Here is a 13,901-nt window from a genome sequence, read left to right as displayed (position 1 = left end):
CAGTTGTCCATAGAGACTTTAAATCTCATCACACACCAGGAAATAAAAGCATTGGACGGATGAAAAATGAACAAGCATGCTCTTAGATCAGTGCCACACCAATATGGAAATAATGTAAAGTTTGCTCTAATGTGGTCCCACAGGAGAGGTTTATCTTACTACAGTATCCATTTTAGGCCTTCTGAGACTTTTCAGCTCTGTACTTTCAGTACTGTATTGTCAGTACAACTTGGACTAGATGAAAGCAGCAGCACTGGCAGTACAGCAGTGTGTGAAAATTCTGTGCCATCTTTGATTTTTCCTCATTTTCTATTGACTGCATCTGGAGTCACTGAGTTGTCAGTGTCTCCTCAGTCTAGTCTATCTCCATTACTGCTGCACTCTTTTACAGGGGAGGAAGACCACCCCATGCCTCTACATGGTATTGATCGTGCATTGTTCCAAAATATTTCACCACCATGCCAGCCTTGTAATTATAGCAGATGTAAACATAATTCTTTACAAAGTGAAACCAGAAATATGATTTCTATGAAATTTGGTTGTGTTAGTGTTAATATCAGATTTTATTTTGATGGAACTAGGGATGCAAATTTTGAACAAATTTCTTAATCGATAATCGGCAGCCTTATCAATCAGTAATTAACTAATCAATTGCATGAAATTAACTCAGTGGGCATCATTCCATGTACTGATGCAGCTGCTTTGAACAGTTACTTCTTTAGCACAAATTATCAGCCATTGGACCACCATGACAATGTCTTAACACATATAGGGAACACTCTGGCTGGTAGGTATTGAGCATAGGAGGACTTTGTCATGGTGGCCCTTTACTAGCTCAACACCCACAGCGTTGTCCAACAACGATCAATAACCAGGTACTACAGCTAATGAACAATACTTTTTCTGACATGCATGTCCTTAGTCTTCTGCCTTATCGGGTTAAATTATTAATGGCAATTAATCGATTAACTGATAGTATTAGCATCCCCAGATGGAGCCCTATGTGCAAATTCAGTACATGAACTCTGTAGTGCGGCTTTTCTTTCAACAGATTAACATGTTAGGATGGATATCTTGAAGATTTACCTTTTACTAATATTCCTACCAACACTGCTGATTGACAGTACTTTTTGCGTGAGTTTTTAAAAAAATATTTTTTGAAAGAAAGAAAGAAAGAAAATCAAGAACAGAATTAACAGCGCTTTATTTTGTCTTTTATTTAAAATTTCTCTCTTATACTTGTCACCTAGCTGAATGCAGGACTTTTCTGACAGTATTTTTACTAAACAAAGCAGAGCATTGCATCAGAGAAAGGGTGAAAATAATACAAGACAGGAGTTTCCATGCAGCTCCCAAATAAGTATCTCCCCCTTGTGCTGAGTGCTTTGAAACTGAATTCCTGAGCCACAGTTTTGAAGATGTTTTGAAAATTTCAGCGTAAATTTATGAACACAGCCACAGCTAAACAATCAACTGGTCAACAGTTACTTTTAATCATTAACCATGCTTGTATACTGTAGTTTACTGTGTGTGAGGGCTGCGTGCATACATAACATACCTGGGTTAATGAGAGATGAACTACAAGTCAAACTGTGCATTTCTCTGTCTGAATGTGATAAACTTCTGCTGGGTGTTTCCACAGACTGATCGTGTTTCTGCTTTTAAATGCAAAACAGTTGTTGCTCCTGTGGTGACAAACGTTGTCTGTGACTCTAGTGAAGTGTAACCACACTTTTGAGTGTCTACTTCTCTCTGCCATGACCAAAAAGAGCTGGAGCTATGTATGTGAGAGTAGCTACAAGGACCAAGCATAAATAAAGGTATTTGAGAGCTCAGACTACTCTTGAACAGACAGCATTTATGGTAGTTCTGCCTTTTCAGGCGGCGCATCTTCCTGAACATCCCCAGGCGGTTTTCTCTTCAGGTGGCCGTGCATTGTGCTGTGCTGCTGTGGTCTGCCATTAAAACTCTGCACCGTGTACAAACCAACTTTTTGTTCTGTTATCATTTGAAGCACTCAAAGACTTTGGAAACTTTCCCACTGAAGCAAGTCACACTGTGCAGCTGCCATCGTTTTATTAAAACTGTAGGCCTGACTAGCCAACCAGTAAGTGAAGCCCCAAACAACTTAGATTAAGAAAAACATTTGTTACAATGAATTGGAGCATTTTACCAAAAAAAAAAAAAAAAGCAAAAGACATGTTGGTTAGAACTGTCGATGCATTTCTGTGTTGATGTCACCGATTGTGCAAACTGATCATGACTGCCCACATTACATCTTGAGATTGTTAGCAGGATGTAATTTACATATCATAGATTTTACTTTTTTTTTTTTTTTGATGCAGAATTTGTGAGTGCGCGATATACGAATACATTTACACACTCAGTAGTTGGACACTCAGGTAAAACAATACATTTTATGGCAGAGCATTTAGTAGCAGTTTTGTTCAAGACTAAAGTTTCAGCTACACTGCAAAAATATTCGAACTTCATCTTTTCTGAAGTTAACTGTTGCTGTTTAACCCTCGGAACGCCAAAATTTGACAACAGATTCAAAAGGCACGTTGTCTTGGGGAAAAAAACGCCACAATTACACCATTTATAGCAGCAAGAACCTATTAGAACATAAAGATTTAACCTTTTACCTTTACCTTTCTGACTGCCCTTGAGCAAATCATAAGTAATGCATGGCTCCATCAGAAAAATACAGAATCTAAGCTTAAAGTCACAATATTTGATCAAAATCATTTCATCCAGCATGTCTCATTTTAAAATGTTGCCAATAATATAAAGATTACACTAAAAACGCTGTTGCTTCTCAACTCAGATGTGACCAAAAGTGCATTACACGCTGTGTTTACACAAAGCAGAGAGGAGGCACAAATTAAAACTGCAGTTAGTTAAATAGCTATAGTATTTAGAATTAGTGACACCTTTAGGAACTTCTAAATCTGTGGTATTAACCTTTGGGACTCTTCGATTTCTGATTTAGCAATTGGAACGTTTTGTTTTTGTTTGTGTATCACCAGCAATAAAGAGATGTTAATGATGTGTGAGCTGTTCAGATCAAAGTGTTTAATAAAGGATTTACTCCAGCTTCACAGATAAAAGGAGGGTTCAAGAACAGACTGTAGCAGCAGTGGATGTTTTTATAATTTTCACTGGCAAATGGTAGTGATTAATGTGCTCTGGGTTGATTGTCCAGCTCCAAGATTTAAGGTCTGCTCTTTCTGGGCCTGTCCAGCTCTAAAAATTGACAGAGGTTGTATAATGTTGAGGGGATCAATTGGTGCTTTATAATTAGATTTTGATTTGAATAGATTGTAGTCCTGCCAGGGGAAATTAATGCTGCCATTACACTGAATCTGCAATTCATGATGCAGCAAGTATACAAAGATTAGGCTGTAGTGCTTTATTACTGTTACGGTTTTACAACTAAGGCTAAATGCTAAGTGTATGAAATGCTAATGAAGTGTGGCAAGCTCTCAGTAAATTAAATAAATATTACATAAGCTGATGAAATGTTTACATAAAGAATAAAGGAATTCCCACTGAGCTTAAAGAAATGAGGCAGACCTACATTTGTTTTGGTTGAAATGTGTATAATCAGCACATTAGTTGAATAAATCATGTTCATGTATTCAATGCATCGGCGGTGCAATGATGCAGTACTCACATTTAAATTCATCCATCAGACGGACAGACAGAGCCTGTTCTGTGGATGTTAGTCTCAACTAAGGCAACATTTGCGTGTTGCTGTTCTCCAAGACATCGTTTGCATTGTAACTGCAAAATAGTATTCAAATAAAGCCAGGCTTGCAGACTGCATATATGCAAGTTTCCCTCACAAAAAATTTTATATTTTGCTGTTTATCTGCCTTCTGTTCAGACGTTTTGGAGTCGATCACAGATCACTGGATGCCCTCTGTTGAAATCATTCATGGGCTCTATTGGAGACAGGCTACTTATCATGTCGTATTATTTAAGTCTTCTCAACAACACTGGATGTAATGTATTAAAATTAAGACAGAATAAAGTCTCATGATTCGACAACGTGTGCAAAATTTACCTCTCTCTACGAGAAAACTACTTGGGGTTCAGAGGGTTACATTTAGTCTTTTAAATCATTAAAACATTTTTTTTAAGTAATTTTAAAAAAGAATATTAATACATATTTTATGTTACAAGAATGAAAAATCCATGTACAACATTTTTCCTAATGCCCACAGGTGTTACCAAGACTGGGAAAAAAAGGGGATTCTATATACTATATATTTTACCACTTACATTTTAGTTTGTTCTGGTCTCATCTTCTCTGCTTTGTGTAAACCCAGCCTGCAGTTCAGCTGAAAAATATCAAAATTTGTACGATGAGACTATTGGTATAAGCTGACATCACTAATGGGACAAGAAGTGCAGATTTATGTCACAGGAGCAAATAGTTTTCTTTTGGCATTTTTGTTTGTTTGTTTTTTAGGTAGCTGTAGAATAAAGATTGGTTAGAATTAGATTTGGACAGAACAGCAATTCTAAGGTAAGTTGTTCAATGAGTGTCTGAAAGTAGATTTTTTCTTTTTCTTTTTACAGTTTCTGGTTGATGCGTTAACAACAGTAATTTTGGAGATTTTTTCTAAAACAGGGAACATGCCTTTGAAACCTACAGGAGGGTTTTGAGATTCAGAGATTGTCACTAAATTTGGATGAGAAGTTGCCTTAAGGTTGCTTTTCCTGTGGGTTTAGTCTTGCTTAGCCAGCCCATTCTGTAAAACATTATGGTTCTGGTGGAGCATTTGTGTGCAGGGAGACGAGCACTGTTAATGAAAGAAGCCACAGAGAAAAGGTTGCAGGGCGGCTTTCTGTACGATCTAAATGCTCAGCAAAACTTGACATTTTATGTGATGTTTCCTGTAGTGAAGTTTTTGAAAACAGTAGCGCATGGATAGCGGTAGGGGAAGAGAAAACTGCCTGAAATGAACAACCGCTGCAGGCTTTTACCTGCTGATGAGTCAGATTAGAGTAGGTTAAAGAGGCAGGATCGGTCCGTTTAATTACCAGATGTCTCAGTCTGTCACACTCACTTGTAGCACTTGCTGATTGTCCCAGCTTAGCCTCAGCCAGGCTGTACTCTGGTGGAGTTTTCAGAATGAAAGCAGTGAGTCTACCGTTTTTGTCACAAAGGAAAATAATTGCCCTTGAGTGATTTAATGACTCCCTGCTGCTGTTGGAGAGGAAATGCTCAGTGTTGATGCTTTTGAAGCGTAACGGCAGAGAGGCATCCCGCTGTCTGGAAGAATGTGTGAAGTGCAAAGTTGTAACTTTTATACCTAACATTTCTTTACACCCTTGATTGAATCCCCGTGTCACCTGCTGGATGAATGTTGTTGCTAAGCGATAGTGCTTATTGAGTGGAACAGAATTTGTTGCTTGGCAACTTTACCTTATTGGACTTTCTATCAGGAGGCAGAAGACGCATCAGATCCTCGTGTGAATCTAACAACGCAAATCTCTCTGAGAGTCGGGCTCTGGAAGAAGCTTTGATTTGGTTCCTCAGATAAAGAAGGAATCTTTAAAACTTTTGATATGAACGCTTTTCTCTTAAAGAAAGAGAAATGTGTTCAGTGAAGTAGATGAGGTGGGATTTTGTGATAAGGGAACGTATGTTAAATTAAGGTAGTTAATTGTTTTGTTTTTTTTTTTGTCTTTTTCATAGTAGCCACATTGACAGTAAGGCTTCACCTAATGATTATTGTCAGTGCTGATTAATTTTAAGGTCGATCAGATAGCTGATATTGATTCAGAGCTCTGCTGTCAGAGTCTTTACTGAGACCAGAAAAATGCTGGATGATCTGTTGCTCAGTGATCAAATCTGTCTGTCTTTCCCCTGGACTGCAGAAAACACATGATCTGCTACAGCTCTCAGTTCTTTCAAGTTCAGCTTTTCCATTTGGCACTGCCTTTTTTTAAATCCAGTTTTGGATGATTCATTCATATCTTGCACTTTTCATTACCCATTTATTCGGGCCGAACAATTCATTGATTTCTAGCTGAAGTGATTTGAATCAATGCAATCAGCAACTTGCATAGGCTGCAATTTAGGACGTACATTTTGAAGCACATCTGATCCAGGGTTTGAAGTGTTGTTTGGGTTTTACAAAATCATGCTGTCCTCCTTGTGTGATGTTCATGTTTTTAATAGTGTCTTATGATTTGATTATCAATCAAATGGTCTGAAATAACAGGAAAATGCATAGATTCCTCTCAATAAGGTTAGACAGGCTCACTGCATTTACTGTACACCGTTAACACGTTGAATTTTGCTGGTTTTGTATTTATAGCTAATGTTAAGCCCTTCGTACTATCATCTGTTGAAAGATGGTTTACAAATGAAACTGTTTTGCTTTGTTGTTGGTTTTTACTTCATTTTGTCTCCTGAAAAAAACTGTGGATGAAGAGTTCAAGAGTTTTTTCCATCCAGCTGTCCAAAATCCAAAGATCTTCACATTACTGTATCATGAGACAAAAAAGAAGCAAATAATCAAATTTGAGATTCATCACATATTTTGGCTTCTTACCTTTAAAAATCTTTACAAGTAATTTAAAAAAAGTTTCAGTTATCTTATCGCTCAGTCGATCAGTTACGGCAGTTTCCTTGTCTAGAATTTGGAGTCCCTGCGCTGCCTGAAGAGAGAGGGGAAAAATATAAAGTAGTAAAATAAACAGGTGTACTTGATGTTAAAGTTAAACCAGGTGCCAATATAGAGTACAAGACATTGCTGGCTTGGATTATCTTTGGAGGGATCCTTGAACTCCCTCGGCCTAAAATAGAACGTGACCTTTCCACAGCAACTGGTCGTCCAGAGAAGTGTGATTCTGTCCACGGCGCTGCTGCTGCTTGTTAGCTTTTAAAAAATGAGCCCGACTCCTGGTTTGTTTATTCAGGCTCGGATGCACTTCGTTTCTGTCTGAACTCTTGGCCTCTGTCTGTTTCTTCTCCCCAAAACGAGGCAGAAAAGTTGGCGAAACTGGGAGACCTGCATACAAATGCACAGACGCACAGAAAGTAAAAGACTCAGCAGATTAGTCCTTTGCTGTAATTGACCTATTCCTGTAATTGGCCCAGAATGCACTCTGCTGCTACGACGACACACTTCTCTTGAGTCAGCTCAGTGTCTCCCAAGGGTGCAGCTCGACTCTGCTGCTTGTCTCACCAATTAAAGTATGACGATAGACTCTGTTAATGTACGGCTTACACCAGCTCTCAGTATATAGTTTCTTTTTGCATTTTCACTCGATCTGCTTTATTGTATATTTTCACATATGTAAACCTGTAATTTTTTGGCTATTCGGGAGCAGCACAAACAATTGTCATCGGTATCGGCCTTTCGTTGCAACTTAAAACTATCATTCAAGTCTGCTGTTTATTTGGGAACTCCTTGGTTTCGCAGTTAACTACAATAAAGATGGAACACAAACATGTGGATCAGATGAAAGCTATGTGCCGGTATAGTTCAGCTGTGATCTGGTCTGTAGATGACTTTATGTTGAGCTTCTTCACTAATTTGAGATGGCATCACTCAGCTCCTCGTGGCATTTAAGCAGTCTCTCACTAACAATTCAGACCGAACCAAAGCAAAAACCAACATGAACCTGTGACCATACTCTGTTGTCGAGGACACAGGCTTTAAACACATGCTGAAAATAATCAAGACACGTTGCAAAGTTCCCTCTTCACATTTCATCCAACAAGTCATAGCATCCCTATATTTACATACAGCTTATTCAATGCATCTGGTGTTGCTCGCAAGACCAAAGGGTGGACGTATAGCTACTGAGAATCACTGACAATAGTGGCACAGTTCAAGTAAACAGTGAACTTTAATGGACCATATTTTATTTGGATGGTGTGTAGCTGAAGACTGCTAATGTGAACACTATACAGCACAATTTAAACATAGTTCATTTTCTACATCTTAATGGGTTTTATTTTATTGATTGTTTGTATTTGAGATAATATTCATTTTGATTCATTCTACTTCTTTATTAGTAGGTTGCAGTCAGTTACAGGAGTACTAAAAAACTCTTTAAAGAAAGACACAGTCATAGTTCAATGTTATGAAGCAGTTTAACACCATGCATTTTTTGTTTTTGTTATACCAATAACTTACATGGACATACCGAATTCTGATTTTTGTGTATTGTTACACCTCTACAGTATTTACACAAACTTTAAACCCTTTAAATCCAAAGCAATTTCTGGGTGCTTTTTTAAAAAAAAATTTAAATTTGCTCCTGTCATCTTTTTTTTAGTCACTGTTGTTCATTTTTTAACTGCAACCTGAAGTCCTGCACCTCTTTGGACACAGCATGACCACGACTAGAAGCAAAGAGAACTCAGACAAATGTGCGGTTTTGATGCCATAAATTATTTTAAAGAAAGAAAACAATCAAACTTTGAATTTCTTTGATTATTTAAAAAGGGAAAATTTGGAGTGAACATGCAACTCTACATGCTATAGATGATTTACAGCTTCCATTTTTACTTTGCTTTCCTTCTCTGTTGTTCACAACTAATGGTGATTTAAATTATTCTTTTTTTTTTTATCCTGATGAAATTAATTTCAGCTTCAATTTGGGTATTTTTTCTGACAGAACAGCATGTAGCAGATTAATGACCATTGGAAAGTTCATAATTCAAAACCTCTGTCTATTTTTCTAGGTTTTGACTGATAAATGCTGTGATTTTGGAGATTTTTAACATTTTTTTAGAACTGGAAAAATAAAAAAACGTGAAAAATATCCGATCAAAGCGTTTAAACAAGAATACACATGTGACTGAATTTGACAGTTTCCGTACTGTGCCATAGAGACACTTGATTCTCAACAAGTATTCAGATTTAATCCCCAGGAGCAGAAGCTTTCCTCTTGCTGTATTGTTCTAATTGTGTGTTTGTCAGGAAGACGTGCTAACTTTATCATAATTGTAAAATCCAGCCAAAGAAACCACATCATTGTTTTTTTTAAGAGATTCCCAACGAATCCCTTTATCACTCCAAACTTTGAAGTCCTTCTTAGCTGTAGTTTGCATTGTTGGAGATGTAGGACTTGAAAACTTACGTTACACTTAAGAAGAGATTGTCTGAGAAGAGCCGGGTGTCTGCCCATCGCTCAGAAGTGATTCTGTGTTTAAGACACTGATGCTCCAATTTTGTTGAAGCTTGAGCAGATGATTTATCTCCTGAGACTTTCTTCTAGCATTTGGAAACAACACCGATAGGCATTGTGGGGGCGCAATGACTTAAAGGTCAAAATCTTTGCCTGAACCAAATTATTTCCTCGTATTTTTCTGCTTTTTCTTTCTTTCCTTGCAATTTAATTATTAATGTGATTGTTAATGAAAGCCACTATACTACTGTGGCTTGCGCTTCTTTTATTCAAAGTGAGTGAGAACACTCAGAAATGATTAATGGTATAAATGAAGTCTGCTCCGTCAGACGTTACTGTGGAGACTTTGAGTGTAAATTGTTGAACATAAGAGGAGACTGTGGTGAGTTTGGGGTGAACAAACTGTCTTCATGTTGCTGCAGTTGCTTAAAGTCAAACCTCAGCAGTTAATGAGCAAACTTCTGATGTGTTTTGATGGGTTTTTTTTTTCCTTCTTCTTTCTCTCTCAGAGACACTGGAGCCCTCGCCGCCCACTGCAGCCCAGATCAGATACGGTGAGAGATTAAATCTGGCACACACACACATAAATACTCTATATTTTGGAAGGAAATTGAAATCTGAAATGCACCCATCACTATTTCTAAGATGTCCACAGTTCTGGCTGTTAAAGTGTTTACTTTATTAATAGCAGTTGATATGCAGCTTTGTAGATAAAAGCTGTTTGGTCACAGCGTTTTTAGTTTCCTTGATTTTTCTTTTTTTTTAAATTTCTAGTCTATCTCGTCATCAAATAGCTGTTTGCTCTGTGAAGTCTGCACATCAGCGATGACCTCAATTCAATAACTGACCTCATAATCAAACTCCACATCATTTTGAAGCTTTTTTTTTTCCCCAAAGGAAGACTCATTTCTAAAACAGTATTAGAGAACTGCAGAGCTCACTACCAGTCCTGTGTGGTCGAGGGAGATACTGGTGTGAAATAAGCGTACATGGATTATTCATCTTTTGGAGTGGATTGCTTTACTGAAGGCAAAGTGTAGAAAAGCGTCTTTATTCTGCATATTCGCATATCATATTCTAGAGGGAAGTGTGAAAATAGAAATATTTCTTGCTATGCACCGTTTATTTGTTACACCTGCTGAATGCAGACAGACAAACAGCTGGTGTCAGAAACAACTGTGAATGCTGTATTAGTATAGTCATGCAATGCTCGACGTGTTCTGCTATTTCTCAAAGTTGTTCTCGATTCCTTTATATGAATTATGCATTACAGGAATAGTCAGTTTGTGAAACCGGCTGATTCAATTTCTACATGTATTTCTGTCACATATAAAACTAGAACTGCCAACTCTTCAGCTGAAAACACTAGAAACTGGGGATGTCATAAGAAATGTGGTTGTCAGTCCCAATACCGCTGGAATTCTGACACCACAGCCAAAATATAATAGGTTTCGATCTAATTTCAAAGAAAAAATGGAATGGAGTTTTAAAGCAATAAAATAAACATTAATGTTATTATTATTATGCTTTTTTGTTTTTTGCTCCTGTCACATTTTTTTTTCACATAAAAAAGTCCTGCACCTCTACTGACTAGAAGTAGAGAGAATTTAGAAATGTCTTTAGTGCAGTTTGAGGCACTTATAATGAGGAAAGAAATCATTCTGGTGGTACTTTAGAAAAGAAAAAATCATTCCTTTCAAGCCCATCTCCAGGGTTTGGGGTTCAGAAGTAAGATTTTCTGTCCTATCTGTGCATCCTGTGTTGTTCATTTACTTCTTTGTTTTTATTTGCAGTTCTATTCCACAACGCAATCCCGTTTGTTGGATTTGGTTTTCTGGATAATGCCATCATGATTGCGGCAGTAAGTGAAATTACTTGAATCTCATTCTGCAGGAATTAGACAAAAACTAATTTTCTTCCGTCTGCTCTTTTATGTGATAACGCTCACCTCGTTGTCTTCTGTTCTCCAGGGAACTCAGATTGAACTCTCCATCGGAGTCACTCTGGGGATCTCCACCATGGCTGGTAAGAACAGAGAGAGGAACAGACGGGGCAGTGTGCAGTCGAGTCACACTATAATCTAAAATGACTTTATCGTGTCGATTACTCCTTTATCCCATGTGTGTCGGCTGAATAATTGATCAGTAGAGAAAGTTTTGAACGAAAGATTATTTTCTCTACTTCACAGCTGGGAAATAAATATATGTAAATGTATGTACATATTAATATATTCCTGTAATCCCAAAGTGTAGGGTTAGGGGTGAATTCATGAAACACAAGTGAAAAAATGGTTCCCACTTGGATAATCTTCAGAGCTGCCAATCTTTGAGCAAGGAGAAGGAGAAGAGAAGGGTGTGGTGATGCTAAAACCATCTGACTATCTGACTTTCTCATGACTTTAGAGTTCATGCTCTCTAAATCCAGCCTTGCAGATGTGAGAAACTGCTGCTTTTCACCTTTTTTTGTATCATTCTGAACTAAACATCTTCGGGAGTGCTGATGGAAAAATTAGGTAGTGTGAAGACTGGGCTGTCGGGACTCGAAATGGACTTTTTTCAAATCTATAACTTTCGCTCCACACTTATTACATCTGTGCATTAGTATTGTCAGGATACCAAAATTGCGACTTCGATGCAGTGCTGAAACAACACCACAACAAAAACCTAAGCTGTCAGGAAAATCAATCTCGTAATAAATAACATAAAAATGGAATTTGATTTTTTAATTTATTTTTTTTAAGACAGAGGAGGATGTGAAAAGAAGCCATTAAAGAGGCATGAGTTACTGCACCATTCATTTTCATATCCAACCAGAACTGTAAGGAACTCTTCATAAAGATCAGCTCTTCACACATTCATATCCCTCCACCTTCACATAGCACACGACTAGGAAAGCTTCAGTTCTTGCAGAGATAAGGGAAGCAGAACTTGAGTGCACATTTAATGGTGATGATGATTGTTGATTTGCTTACTTGCATTTGCAGCTTGCAAGCTTTGGTAGAATAAACATTACCAGTGTGAATGCTGTGTCTGCATATGGAGATGTTTGGCACATTGGTAAGTTAGCTAAAAGGATAAAATCAACTTAAACAGTAATAGCTGCATCATGACATAAGTCATTTTTGATTCCAGTCATTGGTCTGCTGCAGTCAGTGCTACATTTCCAGACAACGGTGGCAATAACAAAGTCTGAGTCTATTCAGTGTAAAAGTTTCCAAAGACCCAAAGCTTCAGAGGTCCGGAAGTATTTGAAAGACACTGTACAGAGTTTGGAAGTCAGAACACAGCAGCACGAACGGCTGAAGAGAAAACACACAGGAGGCGTTTGTTTACTGTTTGGTTCTCTCCTGCTCTCTGTGCTCACATATACTGCATTTTAATACAGCTGGATTCCCAATAAAGCTGCCCAGATTTCCATATTATTTTTTTGGTTTCTGACAGACCACAAAACAAGTATGAAATAGTATCGGAAACACATCTCATTCAGACTCCATGTTAGTCAGCAGGCACTTCCATGCTGCTGCTCTACAGCTAACATCCTGATTGATAAACCTCACTTTAACCGACAAACTCGCTAGACATTAAAGTCGACAGCTGTGCTATGAATTCAGTTTTATTTTTTACAAGATTAAACATTCTACCAAAGTCAGAGAACAACTACACAATAAGGAGGAGAGGAGTTGTGTAAGCTGTTCCGTGACTAAAATATCCACCAAGTCCACGCTGCACTTTACTGTGCAGGCGGAACTTTTTCACTTTGTTCAAGTTTGTATTAGTAACTTGGATTTCTTTTGGAGTTGCACGACTGACTTAAAAATATATATATATTTTTAAATTTCTTTTCATTATGTTGAAGTTTCCAGTTTACCTTTACACTTAAATATGTAAACCCTTCTTTCCATTTCCTAGTGTGGTTTCATCATACAGTGACATACAGTTTTTCACATATAAACTGAACCTAAATGAAATGTGGATTTTGATTTTATGAAGAAAAATGTCTAATTTATATTAAGTGACAAAATCGTAAATAGCAATTTTTGAAGTATAAGTATTGGTATGAACCTAAACCCAGTCCTTTCTTTGCGTCCACTGTCGTGCAGGTATTTTAAAATTTTAAAATGTACTTAATAAATGCAGCATTATCAGTCAATTAATTAATTTTCTTTGACAAATTGAGTTCAGTGGGCATTTGCCACAGTACTTATATTCCCATTTTGAGTCATAGACTGCAATAGAGGCTGCAGTGATCAGTGCATGATTCACTGGGATGAAGGAATGTTGTCGTAGTTTGTCCCAGTGTTACTTAATGTATGTACGGTGGCTGAGGGTCATAAAGCATCACAGGCTTTGTCATGGTGCCCTTTTTTGAGCTAAACCCCAAAATTGCTTTCTGCTTGCCAACATGTAACTGCCTGCATACTCTGGTCACTACAGATTTAAACAGGAAGAGGCTTCACCTGGTGGTGCAACTAGGTACTACAGCTAATCAAAAATACTTGGAAGTGTGTATTATTTAGGAAAATGATGTTGAGTTTCCACAGATACTAAATATTAAATGACTGACTGAATTGGGGGCAAAAAAACTTGATCAGAAAATCCCTGGATCACATGCTGGAAATTTAATCAACCGAAAATGTTGCCAGTAGCATTAAATTAATAACACATTGCAGCGATGAAATTGTTACTTGATTTTAAAATGCGTCTCACACCAGAGACTAAAATATACCCCTTCTAGTTCTC

The 13,901-nt window shown here is 37.5% G+C and overlaps 1 protein-coding gene across 1 annotated transcript in view; it reads left to right on the top strand.

Moving 5' to 3' along the window:
* The window catches only part of tmem65 (transmembrane protein 65), a 46,056-nt gene that overhangs the window by 24,141 nt on the left and 8,014 nt on the right, over nucleotides 1–13,901 (top strand). Inside the window, exons 2-4 of the mRNA XM_008304161.1 lie at nucleotides 9,672–9,716; nucleotides 10,956–11,023; nucleotides 11,133–11,187. Of these exons, the coding sequence (XP_008302383.1) occupies nucleotides 9,672–9,716; nucleotides 10,956–11,023; nucleotides 11,133–11,187 (168 nt within the window). The remainder of the gene's footprint in view (nucleotides 1–9,671; nucleotides 9,717–10,955; nucleotides 11,024–11,132; nucleotides 11,188–13,901) is intronic.

This window comes from Stegastes partitus, unplaced genomic scaffold, assembly GCF_000690725.1.
Source record: "Stegastes partitus isolate 25-593 unplaced genomic scaffold, Stegastes_partitus-1.0.2 Scaffold2150, whole genome shotgun sequence".
NCBI lineage: Eukaryota > Metazoa > Chordata > Actinopteri > Pomacentridae > Stegastes > Stegastes partitus.
This window is presented reverse-complemented; position numbering and strand designations above follow the sequence as displayed.